The sequence below is a fragment of the Rhineura floridana genome, chromosome 3 (assembly GCF_030035675.1).
Source record: "Rhineura floridana isolate rRhiFlo1 chromosome 3, rRhiFlo1.hap2, whole genome shotgun sequence".
NCBI lineage: Eukaryota > Metazoa > Chordata > Lepidosauria > Squamata > Rhineuridae > Rhineura > Rhineura floridana.
Window position 1 is genome coordinate 143,568,900 of NC_084482.1, and position 20,498 is coordinate 143,589,397.

At 39.9% G+C, this 20,498-nt stretch overlaps 1 protein-coding gene across 8 annotated transcripts in view; it reads right to left on the minus strand.

Annotated features, from left to right (window-relative positions):
* Positions 1–20,498, minus strand: part of WNK2 (WNK lysine deficient protein kinase 2) — a 225,428-nt gene that overhangs the window by 156,478 nt on the left and 48,452 nt on the right. For all 8 annotated transcript variants that reach the window (XM_061618185.1, XM_061618184.1, XM_061618182.1 and 5 more), the window contains exon 3: positions 128–300. In XM_061618185.1, the coding sequence (XP_061474169.1) occupies positions 128–300 (173 nt within the window). The remainder of the gene's footprint in view (positions 1–127; positions 301–20,498) is intronic.

A 20,498-nucleotide genomic window follows, 5' to 3' on the forward strand; every position in this document is an offset into this window, starting at 1 on the left:
AGACAGACAAGCTATTAAAAGGAAAGAAGACAATTCATGATAATGGAATCTTTTCAAATGAAGCAAGTGATTTGTCCAAATTCATTTTCTAGTTAACTATGTACTTTGTGATTTGCTTAATACTTACGTTTTCAGGGTTCCAGAAGTCATCAGTTCTGTGACCAGCACAATACACTTCTTTCCTTTTAAACAGGATTCCCAAAAGTCATAAAACCTAACAATGTTCGGATGCTGAAGACCTTTCAGCATCTCTGCTTCCTCTTTAAATCTTTGCCGTTCCACTTTTGTCAGCTTTCGGTCCTGTAGTTCAGAAAATATTGCTTATTAGTAGCTGATTTGAGAAAACTAGCTTAGGTTTAAGATCCCACTGCACCAGCAAAAAACCTCCCTTCTGCTCACAGATTTACATATAGCTCCTTCCTGCTGTTGGGTTCAAATTCCCTCCCCTTCCCCAAAGGGTGAGCTAACGCACCCCTTAGCCCTGAATAGGAGTGCAAGCTTTTGCAATTTAATTTACCTGTTAGTGGTTCAGCCAGATACCAAACATAAAGCAACACACACAAACTTCTTGATCAAGAGGGATCTCTGATCTGCACAGACAGGAGTCTGTCAGGGCAGAGAGCGTCGTTTATTAGTTAAAGCATCATTTATATAGGTTTTCATAAAGCAAAAGAAGGTAGAGTATTATAACAAAGGGAATACAGTATTACAGTCTTAAAAAGATAAGCAAGCGCATCTGTTTATCCTTGTTACATTTCTTGTGATTCTTAAAAAGCGAGAGATTGATAAAGAACTTGTCAATCAAAGGAAACTTATTTTGAGATACGAACTAAGAAAAGGCGAGGGAAAGGAGCAGATTGACACCAAAAGAGATAAAGATGTTACTGTGTGCCTGTGAAATTTACTCACTCAGCAGTATGACGTAAATCTTATAGATACAATTCTAGTAGGATGTTTTGAGAATATTTCTTGCTTTGTGCTGAATTAGCTACAATGTTCCAGGATGTGTATAGTGATTTAAGACAGAGAGAAATAACAACATCTAGAGGGGATACATTTTATCTCATTTTTACAGAGATATTATAGTCTGAGAGGCGCCTTTGAGTGTTTCTTCTCACGAGAGAAAAACGAAACTTAGAGTTGTATGTCCCTCCCACCCTCTCTAAGTTCCAGGATCCATTGCGGCATTAGTTCTGGCAATAATGTAGGTTTCTTGACAACTCTTGACAACTTTTGGGGTCTAGGGGATAAAATATTCCTAACACTGCCACCCCCAAAAAACCTGCTCTGGAGTGTGAAATAGTTTGAATTAACTCTTATGTACAGATTTAAGTGTTCTTCACTTTTCCCTGAAGCCTAGAGCTTTTCAGAGTTCTTGTATGTAGCAACCGCACTCACCTAGGCTTGTGTCATTGCCCCAGCAATATATCTAAACTGGCAGACTTAAAGAGGAAACTCCCACCAGAGACTTATCTCAGGACTGGGGATAAATCAGGGTAAAAACGAACAGGGTTCCACAGCAGAAGGAGGTTATACTTTTTACTGACTACACATTTCTATATGAATATATATGAGCATACATACTGGCCATAACTAGTAAATTAATAAATCAGGATTAATAATACAACACAAAACCAAAAGTTATTAAGTAATACAATGTATGTGTTAAGAATATCACATAATATGCTTATACAGTCCAAATATCTTAACACATAGATAAAAAAGAATGACAATTTAAATCTCACCCACGGGGGCTCAGATGAACCTCGAAATAAGAGTCAGCGATTAGGCAAACTGGCAGCAGCATATGGCCAGTCCATGACAACTGATAAAAAATGCATTTATGATCTCTCTTTTATAGTCTGTCATCTAGATAATCCAATCTGAAATTACATCACCTTTCCACTTTCACAGTCCTTTCTCAGACATTTCTCACATACAGTTCTCAGACTTTCTCACAGATCTCTATCAATTCTTAAGTAAGGTTACTTCTAAACACCTGGAGAATCCTAATAAAGTGTTTTCCCAGTCTCTTTAGGTGTTTACAATCAAATTTAGTCTTGTTGATTTAAGAGCTACAATCTGGCTGAACATCCAGACTTCCCGGAGGGGGAAAATGGGTACAGGAATGCTTGCCTTTTCAAAGTACATTTTATTTCAACTTTGAAAGGAGCAAAGCACTCTAACTATATAGACTTACATTTGATTTAAAGGGGCCTACTACAAGGGTCTGTTGACCCTCAGGAGTTGGTTTTCAGATGGTTTTCAAGAGGACCCAGGTGGGTGGAAAACACAGCAGCAGCACCCTTCACTAACACAGTAAGATCTGTGGACTTAAGCAATTATCTTCACTATCAGTTAAACAGGAGTTACTGCAAATAAAGGTGAACCATGATTATAAATCTTTTGATTTAACATAAGGACAGAGACTTGACTAAAATGAATCAAAAGATAAAAAGGTTTTTTATCATACTTTAGTTGTAACTAGCATAGCATGGCTTTATTTATATAAATTTCAAAGGCAAAGATGTATAATGAAGCAAGCATCTGATTATCTTAACATATTGCAATTTCTAAGCCAGCATAATAATATTTGATTAGCAGCAGAGATACTAGCTTTATGAGTCTTGCTTAAAAGAAGTAAAATATATCACTGTCATTCTAGGCTATTTCTCTCTATGACTGTGCTCAGAAAATCATACATCAGGTTAATAATCCATTTTATGAACTAGTGTTTTGACTCTGCTCACAGCCCCTTTCCTTGTTTCTTTGCATGAGCTAACTAGGAAGGCATCCATTAACTATTAACTATAGTTTCCTGTTTCATCTGAACCAGGGAACTACGGTTAACACAGTTTCAGGAGAAGCCAGAATATTAGCCATTGTCTGAAGTTGAAGCATAAAACTGTATTTAATGGAACACTTCCTTCTTTATTTGAGCCATGAAAGGTGGAGTGAAGGGGTTGCATGTGCAGCCAAAGGCTAATTCAAATCCTGGCCCAAAACCTGCCAACATTTCCCCAAGATCTCCTATTATTATTTTCATTGACCTAGACCCTGCCTGGATACAACTAGCAGTATATATACGCATCAGAAATGCTTCAACTCAACTTTGTTCCAATCCTAGATTTGTTTGTAGCACACATAATACACCATGCTTTTACTCTCCCCCTTCTTGCCACTCTACACTTTCATGTACAGTTCCTGCCCCACCCCACGGGAAATCAATTATAGTCTTCTATATAGCTACACTTTAACCATTACCAGGCCATACTGGAGGTTTACTGTGACTAAGAGGAAGAAGTATCAAACCTCTCTCTCTCTCTCTCTCTCTCTCTCTCTCTCTCTAATTATAATGACTAAAAGTAATGGGACAAGATAGCATGTAGTTTTCTTGCATCTGTTCTCAAGTTTAATTTACTCAACATTCATCTGGGAACTAGGAATGCAAGGTCTCTGGTTTTTGCCTGGAGACTCTGGGTTTTTGGAGTCCTCTCCAGATTTCTGGATGAGTCACTCCAATCTCCGGACTCTCAGCTTTCTTTAAAAAAAAAAGTTATGAGGTGGTCTGGTTCAAAAGCTATACCCCAAAACAGCAGCCACGCCCTGCAACTTCTGTTAAATGAGCTCATAGCTGGCTGCTCTAACCCTGCTCTTTCAGATTGTAACCAATAAGTGAAGTCAGGGTTGTGATTGACAAGGGATTTGTTGACCTCCAGGCAATAGCTAGAACCCATTGAAAGGCCAGAAAAATGTTGTCTTTTCCTGCATGTTTGAAAATCTCATAAACTGAGTACGTTTATAGCTTTCAGCAGTAGCAAAAGTTCCTTTCTCTCTGTGTGCAGGACAGGAGAAATCACAGCAGGATTTTGGTAGGCAATTGTTTATCATATGATTATAATAAAAGTGTATATGCAGGGTTATTTAATTACTTGCAAAAAAAGCATATTACACATTTTATCTTTCAAATAATTTTTGAACAGAAATGTAAAAGAATTTCAGAAGAAAATCACCCTGTGCTTTATAGATTACAACAAAGCCTTTGACTGTGTAGATAATGAAAAACTGGAATGCTTTAAAAGAAATGGGGGTACCACAGCATCTGATTGTCTTGATGCGCAACCTATACTCTGGACAAGAGTCTGTAAGGAGTCTGTAAGGACAGAATATGGAAAAACCGATTGGTTCCCAATAGAAAAGGGTGTGAGACGGGTGTATTTTATCACTTTGTTTGTTTAATCTGTATGCAGAACATATCATACGGAAAGCAGGATTGGCCCAAGATGAAGGAGGTGTGAAAATTGGAGGGAGAAATATCAGTAATTTAAGATATGCAGACGACACCATACAAGATCTGAAAAGGGTGGTTCATGACAGATACTCTTGGAGGTCGCTGATTCATAGGGTCGCCGTAAGTCGTAGTCGACTTGAAGGCACATAACAACAAATACATGCAGCTTATGATGCCATTACAATATGTGTTAATTTTCTAATTACAGGGAAACAAATAAGTTTAAATTTTTCTGGGTTGTTGAATTGGGCAGTTTATTTGTGTAATTCATAGCCTATTTTGAAATCTTTTCCAATATAAAACTTTAATGCTATACTCACTTTTCTGGGAGTAAAGCTGCAATGTTAATTCCACATACTGGGAGCTAACCTTATTGAATTCAATAGGACTTACTTTTGAGTATGGTTAGGATTGTGCATAAAATAAATGGGATTTGTGAGTGAACATAGCAAAGGATTGTGTTGTAAATCTTTCTCTCCCCCCAATCCTATTATTTAAACCAATTATGCAGGCCATACCTAGGTGTCACTGCTTTTAATTTTTAGGAAACTAATACTGATTTTATTTTATTTTTTTTTAAAAAAAGGTTCAGCAATGACCAACTGGTTTTGACAGTAAACTATTACATGGAATGTATGTATTTTGACATTTTATTGTGTGTGCATATGGAGTCTTTCTAACAACCCTGTGAGGTCGGGTTGGTGTTTGGAAACCAAGGCAGCTCACAAGAAGAAATAAATCCTTTTAAAATCCAATAACCATAAAACAAGTATAAAACAAGTATAAGTTCCAAAACAGCTTAAAGTGGCATGATTCTGAATTTTCTGTTGGGTAAGTGAAGTTCCTTATGACTTTAGGTTGCAATCCTCTTCATGCTTCCCCATTTGAGTAAGCCCCTTTGAATACATTGGGACTTGCTTCTGAGTAAACATGCATAGGATTATGCTATAAATATGTTTACAGGTTGTGTAAATAATAAACATATTTGACAGTCATCCTTATATAAATATTTCTTCATACTATGTCCCGATGAGTATGTGATTTCACACTATGGTTGTACATTATTATTTCCTCTACATTTTAACTGTGCCCTTCTTCCTTGGGGTGGTCATGGATCCCCTCAGTTGTTTTCACTCTGAGAGGCAGATTAAGCTGAGAGATGGTGAGTAGCCCATGGTCACCTAGTAAACTTTGTAATTTACAAAGTAGTTCAATTAATTAAAAAATTAATTAAAATGATTTACATGCAGGCAAAGTTTATTAAGTAGATCCACACAATACCTTTAAAACACATCCAACTCACATTTAAAGCACGACTTCCCCCAAAGAATCATGGGAGTGTACTTTCCCCCTCACAGTTATAGTTCCCACAACTCTTAACAAACTACAGTTCCCATGATTCTGGGGTGGGATTCATGTCCTTCAAATGGGTGTTGAATGTGCTTTAAATGAATAGTGTGGATCTACCCTAGGTATGCTGTGCATTCATTTGTAAATTGAAAATAACAATTTTAAAAGATTTTTTTTAAAACAGGCTCAGTGGTACCTCAGTGGTAGGGTGCATACTTTGCACTCAAAGGTCTAAAATCCAATCTAATGAAAAGACTATTGTCTGGAATCCTGGAAAGCCAATGCTTGTCCATGGCATCAGTACTGAGCTAGATGGTACCAAACAGCCTGTGTTGGTGTTAGGGATGGGGTTCGCTGCCTAGTTCCAATCCACTTGTATTCCTCCGTCATTCAATCCCAATCTGCCAATTTTTTGTTCCTGCTTGCTTTTGCACTTGCTGGTTTGATCTGCTGTTTCATTATTATTTTTTGGTGGCAAAAAAAATTACATAATTTTTAACAGAAATTCTTATGTAAATCCATGAAAAATAATGCATAATAGCAATTGCAATTATGAAGATAATTATGTAAAATTGGGGGGAAATTTGGGGGGGAAAGCCATGCTGATTACAGCCGTAGCGCACCGCAAGAAATCAGTGCTGGTCCAAAAACACAGCAGACTGTGGGAGTCAGTCAAAATCTGGTACTAAGTCTGATTTTGAGGATATACTACCACATCTGTAGTTGGTGTAAAGCAGATTCCTTTGTTCCTAAAAAAGGAAAGAGACCAAGGGCCACAGTGACTCCAAAATTTATTTATGTATTTTATTTACAACATTTATATACTGCTTTATTGTAAAAAACCTCAAAGCGGTTTACAGAAGGAATTGAAACAATAAAATTATTGCCAAAAACAGTTAAAGACAGGTATTTTAAAACATTCAAAATAATAAAACCAACAATGAGTTAAAAACAGATAAAAAACATAATAGCTTCTACATGCTTGGATAGGCTTGCCTAAACAAAAATGTTTTTAGCAGGTGCTAAAAAAAAAAAAAGCACCTGCCTAAAGGCAATAGGCAGGGAATTCCAAAGTTTAGGTGCTGCCACACTAAAGGACTGATTTCTTACAAGAGCAGAACAAGTACTATGTGTCACCCATAACATGGAAAGCCCGCCTTAAACTTGGCCTGGAAGCAAATCAGCAATCAGTGCAGATATCAGACCAGAGCTATTATGTGCTGATAGGTTCTCATTCATGTCAGCAATCGTGCCGCAGCATTCTGCACTAACTGCAGCCCTGAAGTCAGGTTGTGCTGCATGGGGATTTCTGTGACCTTGGTGACTGGCTGCCAGGATTTTTTTTAGTTTTGGTTAGGAACCCTGACTGGTTGTGGGATGCTGAGTTTTCTGCCTCACTCATAGGAATCTTGTTGTGGTTGGTGTTGTATTGCATTTAGGAAATTATCACTCTTTTTTTCCTATTTACACTTCGTTTACAACTGACATCATTCCCTTACATCCATAGAAGCAAAAACGTGGTTCTTTTTTTTATATATATATATAATTTTTATTCAAATTTTTCCAAAAACAAACAAAACAAAGTCAAAAAAACATAACAATACGACAACAAAAAATGAAAATAAAATAGTTGACTTCCGATTTGTCACAGATCAGCTATAAGTATATAATATACATCAAACCTGTCCCTTAATATATACATACAGAATCCCTTTTCTCCATAGGCTGTCTTAATTAATCGTCAAATCCCAGTATCATCATTTTATTTTGATCTTTCAACAAAAAGTCCAAGAGAGGCTTCCATTCCTTAAGAAATGTATCCGTCGATTTTTCTCTAAGTAAACATGTCAATTTATCCATTTCTACTAAGTCCATTAATTTCAATAGCCATTCTTCCATTGTTGGTGTTGATTCCATTTTCCACTTTTGTGCATATAATAATCTTGCTGCCGTAATCATATATAATATTATTCTTCCATATTTCTTTTCTATTTGTTTATCCAGAAAACCCAATAAAAAAAATTCTGGTTTTGACTGAATATTTATCTTTAGAATTTTTTGCATCTTCCTACCTATCTGTGCCCAAAATGATTTTGCCTTTTTACATAACCACCACATATGATAAAATGATCCTTCTTGTTGTTTACATTTCCAACAAACATTAGAAACATTACTATACATTTTTGACAACTTTTCTGGAGTCATGTACCAACGGTACATCATTTTATAAAAATTTTCTTTAAGATTATAGCATAGTGTAAATTTCAAACCTTTTTTCCACATATTTTCCCATTGATCCATTTGTATGTTATAACCAAAATTTTTTGCCCACTTTACCATACACTCTTTTACTTGTTCTTCCTCCATATCCATTTTCAATAAGAGTTTATACATTTTCGCAATTATATTTTCATCATTTGTACACAGTCCTATTTCAAAATCAGATTTACTTATTTCAAACCCATACATTTTCTTGTCCATTTTATATCTTTCTAACAATTGTGCAAAAACGTGGTTCCATGCACTCAGCTCAACCCCCTTAAACCCACTGATGATGCACCTTGTTGCTTGCATGATGGTTTCTTTCTTGCCCAATAGAGAATTCACATACTAGGAAGTGTGGCTTCAATTGGTGTGGTCCCAATCTACTGCCTGTGAAGGTAGATCAAGCCATGTGTGTTTTCTCTGTCAATTATTACTCATTGGAATTGGGTTAGCTGTCAAAGTGAGTTTATGGCAGCCTACAGGGTAGGCAGAAAAGGGGAGAGAATCTTCTTAACTCTTGCTTATTTCTCAAACTTGTCTCTGCAGTGAAGGGTCAAGTGTGTAAAGATGTTTGGAGCAGCCATGTTAAAAGGCGGGCAGGGCATTCCAGGCAGGGGCGTGCCAATCCTGGTTTGAGATCCTTTGCAGAGGATCCCTAGTCAGCCTTACCAACAGCACAATCCTAACCATACCTAGACAGAAGTCCTGTTGAATTCTATGGGGCTTAGTCCCTTAGTAAGTGTGTTTAGAATTGTGGTCTTATTTTATTTATTTATTTATTACATTTACATACTGCCCCATAGCCAAAGCTCTCCGGGTAGTTTACCAAAAATTAAAAACACTGAACGTTAAAAACAAATATACAATTTAAAAAAACAAACCATACAAAGTTTAAAACCATGAAGCACAGATAAACAAGGTAAAAGACCTGGGATCAGAGCTCAGCACATGCTGTTAGAATGCCTGGGAGAAAAGGAAAGATCGGAGAGATCATTCCATAATTTGGGGGCCACCACTGAAAAGGCCCTCTGCCTTTTTGCCAGCCTCCCAGTTTCCCTTGAAGTAGGCACCCGGAGGAAGACCTTTGATGTTGAGCTTAGTGTACGGTTGGGTACGTGTCAGGACAGATGATTTGTCAGGTATTATGACTGCAAGCTGTTTAAGGCTTTATAGGTTAAAACCAGCACCTTGAATTGGGCTCGGAAACATATAGACAGCCAATGCAAATGGGCCAGAATCGGTTTTATATGTTCAAACCATCTGGTCCCTATTACCAATCTGGTCACTGCATTTTGCACAAGCTGCAGTTTCTGAACAGTCTTCAAAGGCAGCCCCACGTAGAACTCATTGCAGTAATCTAATTTGGAGGTTACCAGAGCGTGGACAACTGAAGCTAGGCTATCCCTGTCCAGATAGGGCCATAGCTGGGCCACCAACCAAAGTTGGTAGAAGGCACTCTGTGCCACCGAAGCTACCTGAGCCTCAAGTGACAGAGATAATTCTAGGAGAACCCCCAAACGATGAACCTGCTCTGTCAGGGGGAGTGCAACCCCATCCAGAACAGGTTGGACATCCACCATCCGGTCAGAAGAACCACCCACTAGCAGCATCTCAGTCTTGTCTGGATTGAGCCTCAGTTTATTAGCCCTCATCCAGTCCATTTTCGCAGCCAGGCACCGGTTCAGCACATTGACAGCCTCACCTGAATAAGATGAAAAGGAGTAGAGCTGTGTGTCATCAGCGTACTGATGGCAACACACTCTAATACTCTGGATGACTGCACCCAATGGTTTCATGCAGATGTTGAACAGCATGCGGGACAGAACTGACCTCTGTGGAACCCCATACTGGAGAATCCATGGGGCGAGCAGTGTTCCCCAAGCACCACCTTCTAGAATCAACCTGACAAGTAGGAGCGGAACCACTGCCATGCAGTACCTTCCACTCCTAACTCAGCTAGTTGTCCCAGAAAGATACCATGGTCAATGGTACCGAAAGCTGCTGGGATATCAAGGATGTCTTCAGGGACATCCATATTTACTCCTGATTGCTCCCATCTAACATCTCCACAACACTAGGCTCCTCTCTTCCTACAATGGCTTTTGGTGACTGGCCTGGCCTGAGGGACTTAAACCCTTCTTGCCAGAAGCAGGTAGGCTAGATTAAATGTTCCCTACTCAGGCCCCCTAAGTAGGTGAGAAGGAATGATCCCATCACTCCAGCTGGACATGGGAACACCCTTATTTACCTCAGATTTCTATCTTAATTTCCAGATTTTTGTTTATTGTTTGAGTGGTATGCTTCAAGCAACTGTGGTTGATGCTTAATGTATCATATTTAATAAACCAATCGAGAGGAGACTGATAGTGAGGAAGGCGTATGGTGCACGTGTAGTTCCTGCACAGGATGAGAGCCTGTGCAGTGAACTGAACAAAGGGAGAAAGTCACCAGATACCTTCAGAGTGAGAGTCTGCAACTAACAGGAGGCTGGCCTCCCTGGGTGTGAGGCAGGAGGAGAGTAGATGTGCCCTGTATGAAAGTTAATGAGTGGGTCTGACTGTTGCCAGTTCTCTCAGAGGCCTACTGGGATAACTGTTTCAGGAAGGTTTTGTTAATGGGCTCTTGTTGGGCCCATATCAGGTGTTTAAGAGGAGTCTTAGTAAGGAGGAACATGGGCGATGCCACCCCAATTTCAGTGATCACAGGTAGAGGGAAATATAGCTATGGGAAAGTGGTCAATTACCATAGAAGATGAGGGCAAGGCTATCTGCACCTTGTTCCTCTCTCCCACTCCTCTCATGGACGGGTTCCTCATTGTTCATCTGCTATGCCCACTGGCCTATGTGTGCTGTTGTTTAACGCCAGATCGGGACACATTAAGACCACACTCATCCATGATCTGATCATGGATGAAGGCCCTGATTAGGTGTGCATTACCAAGACCTGGGTGGGGGAGCTGGAAGGAGTTGATCCATGCAGGACCAGCACAGCCTGCAGGGATGGGGGGAGGAGTTGCTGTGATCTACAGAACTTCCATCTCTGTCACCAGGAAACCACTCTGTCTTGGAGCGTGCACCTGGTATAGGGCCAAGGAGACAGGAAACTATGGTTAGTGTGGTGTATTGTCCACCCTGCTGCCCAGCAGCTTCTCTGACCAAGCTGGTGGATGCCATCTCAGCTGTGATATTGAAGGAATCCAGAATGACAGTCCTGGGTGATTTCAATGTCCATGCTGAGGCTGCCTGTAGTGTTCTGGTTTGGGACTTCATGGCCTCCATGACAACCATGGGGCTGTCTCAAGCTGTCACTGGCCCAATGCATAGGGCAGGGCACACTCTCAACTTGGTTTTTGCTCCAGATGGAGGAAGGGGTTGATCCTCCCTGCAGAGGTGGTAGACAGATTAAGATGGTCCACCCCCAGAGAGTAATGGAATCCACTGGATTCCTGAATGCCCTGGGGGAGTTCCCAGTAGATAGAGCAGGTGACCCTGTTGAAGCCCTTCTCACGCTGTGGAACAGCAAGGCACATTGGGCTCTTGACACGGTTGCCCCCGAGCGCCCTCTCTGGCATTGTGGAGCCTGGTTTGCTCCTTGGTACACCAGTGAGCTAAAGGCAATGAAACAGGCTGGACGACACCTAGAATGCAAGTGGCGAAAGATGTGCTGTGAGGCTGATCAGGCACGAGTAAAACATCATAACCATGCCTACTGTGTGGGACTTCCGGGAAGGGTTGCTTTGCCTGTGCTGCCTCTGAGACGAGCTCTTGTCTCAGAAGAAGCTTTAAAATCAGTCACAACGCACTTTTTGACTGATAAAGATTTTCTCCCGGTCAGGGAGAAACGTAGAGATCAACCACAAAGCCTGTTTTTGTGGGGAGGACTGGATTTCATTTATTTATGAGAGAAGGTTCAAACTGCAATGCCGGACGGACTTTCATCAAGCTCTTGCTGATTACAGCGACACGTTTATCTTTTCTTTAAAGAAAAACGGACTTCAACAGGCAGATAAGCATCCTTCTTTCTATTTTCTTTTTTTACTTGGTTTAAATTGGTGTAGCAAAAAAGAGATTTGTCAATGAATCAGCTGTGAAGAACTTCTAGGTGAGTTTTATGGCTTTTCTCTTTCACTAACGAAATTAAGGAGGAAAGAAATCGAAAAAGCTTATCTTTGTTTTTATCTCAAAAAGCTGTCCTGGAGGTGTATTCTAAAGATACCAACGGAAGAGGGATTTCTATTTCGAGGAGGGGGGAACAAAAACTTTTTTTTTGGTCTATTTCATTTTGACGAATCTGCTTATTCACGACGCCACTAATTGTTTTGATGTTGGGAACTAAGTTTGTTTTTGTATTCCTGAATACATAGAGATAAGGCAGGCTGTATTGTCTACACGGATATAAGCAAGCCTGGAACATTAACCCAATTGTGGCTGAAATAATTTTTGTTTCTGTGGTTTTAAGAAAGACAACCAGGAAAGTGATTGAGACCATGGAAGAAATTATGTTTCAGAAAATAATGGGTGAGATTGAGATAACGAAACAAACCCTGAGACAGGGTAGACAGGAGATGAAAATTGAATTTAACAAAATGAAGCAGGAGCTTAAAGAAACAATGGATTTTGTGAGAGAGGAGTTTGATGGGATAGGGAAGCTACAAGCCCTGGAGATTGGAACAAATGTGAAATTGGAAAAAGATTTGGAGTTTATGGATGTTAGAAATAAAGTTTACTGTTTGGAATTCAACCTTGTCTCTGAAGAAATTAATGAAGATTTTGGTTGTAAAGTTATCAATGTCTTGGATAATTTTCTGGACTGGAATGATGTGATGGAGCTTGACACAGAAAAAATCAATGGAGTTGGCTACAGATATGGGACAGTGGAGAAACTCTTAAGAAATGAGCCAGTGCATTTTGTAAAAAAGAAGAACAGAGATATGACTTTGCAGCAATATTTCAGCAACATATTCAGAATTCTTGACTGGAATGATGTGATGGGGCTTGACATAGAAAAAAGTTATGGAATTAACTACAAATATGTGACAGAGCAGAGATGCACCCAGAGCAGAGATGTGACTTTACAACAATATTTCAACAACATATTCAGAATTGATGGCAAGGACATATTTGTGATGGGGGAAATTCCCATCAGACTCTTGTTATATGACTATGGCTATGACAGCAAGATCATCATGGGATACTGATAATGGATGAATGGATACTGAAACCACTGGATTTAACAGGACTATTGAAGATGGAAGATGGAATTAATATTGATAATGGAAGAATGGTTATGGAAATTATTGGACTTAACAGATTTGACGAGATGGATTAATTGATATGTTTACTTGGACTATGGCTATGACAACAAGATTATGGGATACTGATAACGGAAGAATGGCTACTGAAATTACTGGACTTAACAGGATTATGGAAGATGGAAGATGGAATTAATATAGATAATGGAAGAATGGCTATTGAAATTATTGGGCCTAACAAATTTGAATTAGATGGATTAAGCGATATGTTTATTTGGAGAAAAATTAAAAGATATATCTCTCAAGGAATTGAAACCTCTCTTGGACTTTTTGTGGAAAGAATAAAATAATGTTTATGAGATTTGATGATTAATTAAGATAACTACTGGAGGAAAGTGATTTTATAATATAATTTTAGAGATAGGATTGTTATATATTGTAGACTTATAACTGATCTGCGACAAATCGGAAGTCAACATTTTATTTTATTGTTTGGTTGTTTTTGTTTTGTTTTGTTTTTTGTCTATGAAAATTTGAATAAAAATTAATGATAAAAAAAATAACCATGCCTACCGTGTGACGGTGAGGGTGGCAAAGAAGCCCCACTTCTCTGCCACCATTGCATCCTCAAGTAGCCATCTAGTGAAGCATTTCCATATTATCAGGGGTCTGTTGACATCAACTCTACGAAAAGTTTTAGACCCTTCTGAGGTCCACTGTGAATTGTTGGCAAGACACTTGGAGGGTAAAGTTGCTCACTTCCATAGCAATCTTTATGCCCCATCCACATCTACTGTAGTTTCCAGTGAGGTGTCCAATGCAATGGCTGCTGCAACTTCTTGGAATCAGTTTACCTTGATGTAGCCTGATGATATTGACAAAGTGCTTGCAGGGATATAGTAAGCAACATGTCCTCTCAACCCTTGCCTTTCTTGGCTTATTAAAGCTAGCTGAGGAGGTTTGACTGAGTGGATCCAGGGGGTGGTCAATGTGTCGTTGTGGGAAGGAGTGGTTCCAGCCGCCCTGAAAGAGGCGGTGATCCAACTGCTCCTTTAAATAGAGACCTTATCCCAGTCTGCGTCTTTGTTGGAATTGCTTTTCAATTCGTTTTTAAAGTTTTTTAAAAACATGTTTTTAAGCTTTTATTTTTTTTAAAAAAGATATTTTTAAAGATGTTTAGTTTAAATATGTTTTTAAGGATGTTTTGCTTTAATACATTTTAAAGTCTGTTTTCATTATGTTTTAGAGTGTTTTTAGTGCTTTTGTTTGGCACCCAGGGCTCCTACCAGGAGGAAGGGTGGGCTATAAATCAAATCAGGGCCGGTTCTAAAGGGCAGCCAGGTGGGGCACTGGCCCAAGGGCTCCTGGAGCTACAGGAAGCCCTCCGCTCTCCTTCCGTGATTCGCGGAAGCATCCGTGGACCGCCATCCCCCACTTTACCTACCTTTCCGTTGTTTTTTGCGGCGCGCAGATTTGCCATCAATTAAGATGGCAGCCAAGGCTTCCTTAAGGGGTTGAAGCCTCTGCCACCATTTTTGCTGATGGCACACATGCGTGCTACATGTGTGCGTTGCTGCCATTAACAAAGATGGTGGCAGAGGCTTCAGCTCCTTAGGGAAACCTCAGCCGCCATTTTCATTGATGGCAAACCTGTGCGCGCTGCAAAAAACCCCCCGGAAAAGTAGGTGAAGCGTGGGGATGGCGGGCGGCACGGAAGCTCCTGTCTTGTGGTCTGCGGATGCTTAAGTTCCGCAGATCGCAGAGGGGGAGCAGAGGGGCCCAGGGCAGGCTGGTACTCAAGGGCCCCAGCATGCCTGGGGCCGGCCCTGAATCTAATAAATAAATAAGTAAATAACTTCACTAGGGCCCGCCCCGTGACATCATTGGGGCCTGCCCCCATGATATCACTAGGGCCCGCTCCTGAAATCTCAGGGTTGGGGATGCTTTTGACCTGGCAACCCTTCTAGGAACATATCCTAAATGCTATTGATTTAACACATTCACTGCAGGTCACATATACCTTATCTGTACTGGAATACAGTTGTAGCAGTAATTGGCTAAATTGGCATGATGATACAGAATATTTATGAACACTCCAGCTATTCATAAATAAAGCTGCCACAATGGTTGTAGCATATTTATGAGAGGAAAGGGAAAGCTGTCAGTTTGACTGGGATAAAACATTCACATGAACCATAGAGACACTGTTTTTAGCAGGACCGGCTCCAAAGGACCAGCTCCAAAGGGCTGGGGGTACAGGGCCACTCCCCTTCCGCAATCCATGGAGCTTCTGAGCTGCCCACCACTCCCTTGCTCCACCTTTCTCTGCTGATTTCTTTTGCGGTTGTGCAGTTGGTTAATTGTAGTGCTGCACGCACAGCTCACATAGCTGCAAAAGACAAGAGACAGGTAGGTGCGGTGCACACGCAGCTGTGCATACGTGTGTGCATGCGTGCATGTGCACATGCCAGAGCACAGGGCAAGCTCATGCCCAAGGACCCCGGCATGCCTGGGGCCGGCCCTGGTTTTTAGGAAGTCAGAGGAGTGGAAAGAAGTCTGAGGAGGAACAGAAACTAAACAGCAAAGAGTTCAGAGGCAAAGTGAAAAACAGGAACCTAACAGAAGCATAAGTAAAGGCCTGAGGAAAGGCGTAGAAGAGACAGGGAACCAAGGTCACAAGGGGCAAATAAGAAAGGGGTAATTCTGAAGAAACCTTCTAGTGCTTACAGTCAGGATGGAGTTTTGCCAGTTGTGGTTTCTCCTGATACTGCAGCATGTGACCATCAACCCTAAAGGGGCAACAGAAGCCAAAAAAGGTAGTAGTGACTAAGGTGGGGCAGAACTTCATATAATGATTTGTACTAACCAGTCAATTATTTGGCTACAGTTTTCTAATCTTTACTAATGCTTCTTTTGTCCTAATATATGGGCCCTGCTAAACAGCTTTCACTCAAGTCTAAATTAAGTCTGACCTAGTAGCTCAATTTTCATTATAGAAATGCCATTACATTTAAAGCCCTATGTTAAAGAGGAGCTTAATTTAATGTAGCAGAAACAAACCTTTTAAGATGCCTCAGAATAGCCATTTCTAATATCTCTGAGTAATGACTATTGGGCAGAGTAAAGATGAAACTTTGCTTGACACTTTCACTATTTGGGTACAAAACAAGTTGCCAGTTAAGGTTGCCAGTACCTAAATAGGTGGGGCCATTTGACAACAAAGCAGAGCTCATTTTTACAAGCCCAATTACCACTTACCCACAGAATTTATTTCTTCAGCTAATTATTGGTGTTATACTTTTGGCTTAGTATTTATGCCACATCAATATGCCATCTTCAATTTAAAAAAAAATCAGAGGCGTGATTGTACAATAGATATCTAAAGTCATTTGGAAGATCAATGAGACCTTATTATCTTAGTAGCAATATATTTTACTTTGTTCAGCTACTTAGAATGGCTACACAAAAATATCCATGTAGTTAATTTTCATTGCCTTATATTTCACAGAATGGGATGCTGATTTCAGAGCATCTCCTACAATCTGTAAGTGCAAAGTATTGAAAAACTAAAGCAGGTGTTGGGAACCTGTGGCCCTCCAGATGTTATTGGACTCCAACTTCTATCAGCCCCAGCCAGCATAGCCAATTGTCTGGCATGATGGGAGTTGTAGTTCAACACTATCTAGAAAGCCACTGATTCTCCAGCCTTGAGACTCCACATTGCTCAAAGTGTGTTAGCAATATATTATCCAAGGTTATCAGAAGCCTCCTCTGAAACTTGGTACATGTTATAATTTTAGCATTTTTAAATATGTTATTTTAGTGAATGTCTGACCATTTCACAAAAGTCTCTCAGCAACAAAGCATTTCAGTTTGCCCTAAGTGATGGTCCAAATAAAGTAGCATTGCTGCTGTGCAGTGTTTAGCTTTTTGTAGCTTTCATCAAGCAGAATCAGAACAGTGATTCCAGCCAGGTTGCCAAGAGCAACAGTGGCAATCTACTCAATCAGGGCAGCTGTTTGCATCTTGGGGGGCATATCTCTTGTAATGAGTCAAGGCTAGATTGCTGCAGTTTGTGCTCACAGCATCATTATTCCTGACAGGATGTCATCAACCACAGTGATTGCCGTCAGTAACAAGACACCCTCATGTCTCCTTTTCTACAAAACAAAGATTCTGACAATGAAATGAAGCTCTATGCACATCAGAAGGGCTGGCAGAACCCTCCTACCCCTTCTCCTTTCCCATTACTTAGTTTCTTTTTAATTTAAACTATGTTGATTAAATCAATTTTCTCTATTAAAAAATAGAAGCTGAACACCTCCATGTATGAAAAGAAATATATAATGGAGGTAAGCAATGCTCTGATGGACAATAAACGTAGCCATTCAGTATTCGAGACACCATAGCATTTACTGTTGATTTCTCTTAAAAGTTTGTGCATGATGTAGATTAAGTGGCTGCAGGAACTACTGAAATATGCAGTAAGTTAAAATGCTTTAGAATGTCATAATCATAAAATAATTAATGACACATGAAGACCAGTAGGACAGAATGTACTTGTATACATTATTTATTCCTCCAATTAAAATCTGATTTTGTGTGTGTGTGATTGTATAATATCACTAGGAGTTTTGCTAGTATATTTACAAATACTGAACACACTGTCACTTCATAAGCATGAACCGATAACAACATTTTGAGAACCACAAAAAAAATTCAGAAGTGTATGGGAGGGTAAATAAAATGCTGTTTCAGGTTATGGTGTCCCACTCATAGAATGAGTATTTATAGATCACTTCTGGCCTAATGCCCTTACCAAAGGTTCATATTCAGACTGTATAAACACCCCAACGGTGAACATGACACTGAAAGCAGGCCAAAGCACAAATCCTTTCTCAGAGGATTAAAAGTTCAGCTCGTATGTGACACAAAACAACTCCACCTATTTGTGTTTTTTAGCTGAGTGCTTCATCCATAGTAAGCCAAAACAGCCACAAAGAATACGCTGACATCACCACAAACAATAACCTTTATGTTTTCCAGATGTATTCACAAACCACGCAGGCCACACAAAACAAATGCTTACAGATAGCGACACTGTAAGCTACAAATATTAGGAGATTCTAATTTTAAATGTATAGCCCAATAAATTTTATGCTGCACTTAGAAAGAAACCAAAGCCACAGCTAATGTCATTTGGGATATTATGCAATTTCCTCAGTGCCTTACCTACTGGATAGCTCTGCACAAAAACTACATGCATGCTTTTACACAATTCAACTACTTCATTTTAAAGCTTGCTAAAACTTAAGCTTTTCCTATTCTGGGAATATTTCCAGAGAAATGCTCAACAGGATGCTGAGTAAAAATATAACTTAGGAACAAGGGAACGTTCTGGGAACTTTGACAGGAAAAAAGAAATTGGAAATATAGGACTGAGAGGTTAAAACGAGGGGGAGTGTCTGTACTATAGCAGACTCAATAAAGCTGGTTCCTTGCCCAAGGTATCTTGAACTCAGAAAATGACTATACACATATATACACAGCCAAACTGAACATATTCACGTCTCCAGTCCATTTATTCTGTTCAGTTTGAACTAAAGAGGAATAAATCAATATACTGGCTGCGTATATATGTGTATAGTCATTTTCTGAGTTCAATGAATATACACATATATACACAGCCAATATATAGATTTATTTAGTTCAAACTGAACAGATTCACATCTCTAGTCCATTTATCCTCCTTTAGGATGCACACTGTACGCAGGAGGAAATTGATCACATACCAAAACAAGATATGATGATAATCACGGGGGACTGGAATACAAAAGTAGGGAACAGAGAAAAACTAGGAATTGTGGGGAAATGGGGCTTAGGAGACAGAAATGAAGCAGGAGAAAGACTTATCGAATTCTGTGAAGCCAGTAATTTGTTTCTTGCAAACACATTTTTTGAGCAACCAAAACGACTGTATACGTAGACATCACCAAATGGTCAATATAGGAATCAAATTGATTATATAATTGGTAGCAGAAAATGGAGAAGTTCCATACTTTCTGCAAAAACAAGACCAGGAGCAGACTGCGGTACAGATCATGAACTGGTCACATCGGAAATCAGAGTAAAGCTAAAGAAGAAGAACAAAGCAATCATAATGCCAAAATACAATTTAAATTATATCCCAGAAGAATATAAAGATCAAATAAGGAACTGATTTGAGGCTTTAAATGTAGTTGACAGAGAACCATGTTATGAGGTGCAAGGACCTGGAGCTTGCTGGACTAGAATTCCCACCCCACACCCCCTTCTGTGTGACTCATGCAATCCTGAGGCACTGTGTAAGGACCGCTCAAGGCCATGTTGGGAGTAACAAAAAGAACCAAGAGAAATGGGAATGAATGTTATCTTCTCCTTGGCAGGCTTTCCTCACGCCTAGCAGAGTTATCCCATTGTTCAAAGTATTAGAATGTAGCCTGAGTTTCTCAGTGTCAGCTAGAAACACACACACACACAAAATCACCTCATACCCAGACCCCTCCTTTGCAGGGGGGGGGTGAGAGAGAAAGAGTGTCTTTTAAAGAGAGGCTTGAGTTAGAGAAAGGGGGTAATGGCGATCTGAGCTCCAACACGTGTAACAACGCTCTCAACGCAGCACTGCAGGGCCAGAACCAGGAACAGATTTTGTGTCACGGCAGCAGCCGTGAGGCAAACAGAATCCTTCCTGTTTGTGGGCCAGAGCTTTTTAAATCACTTCAGCTGTATTCAACTGCCCATTCCTGGGCCTAAGTTAGGTAATCTCTCCTACCTGTCACTCTTTATAGTAATAGGGTCCTTTGATCTCTTTAGTTTAACGTCATGAATGGGTTGGGATATTAATGATTAATGCTGCCACGCACGCAGTAATTTTGTTATACTATTCTTCTCTTTTCTCTCACTAAAAGATAGCTTTGCTTTAGTCTGACTTGGACCTGCATTTCTTGGGTTATACACACACCATTCAGGCACATTTCAGGGCAAAGTGGTTGTTTTATCCCTAGCAAAAGATCCCCCTCCTCTCAAGGAGGTGTGTTGCATGGGTCATGTGGGTGGCAAGTTCACACACTCAGGTTCCCAAGAGCATGTGTTGTAACAACCAGAAGAACTATGGAGTGAAGTCAGAGACACGGAAGAATGCAAAAAGACAATACCTCTAGTTAAAAAGAAAGACCTCAATGGATGACTCTTAAAATGGTTAAAGAGAGAAGGAAAGCAAAAGCAAAAGGAGATAGAAACATGGTCAGAACCCTAAATGCAACAATACAGTGACTAGTATGTAGGGACAAAGAGAAATATTAC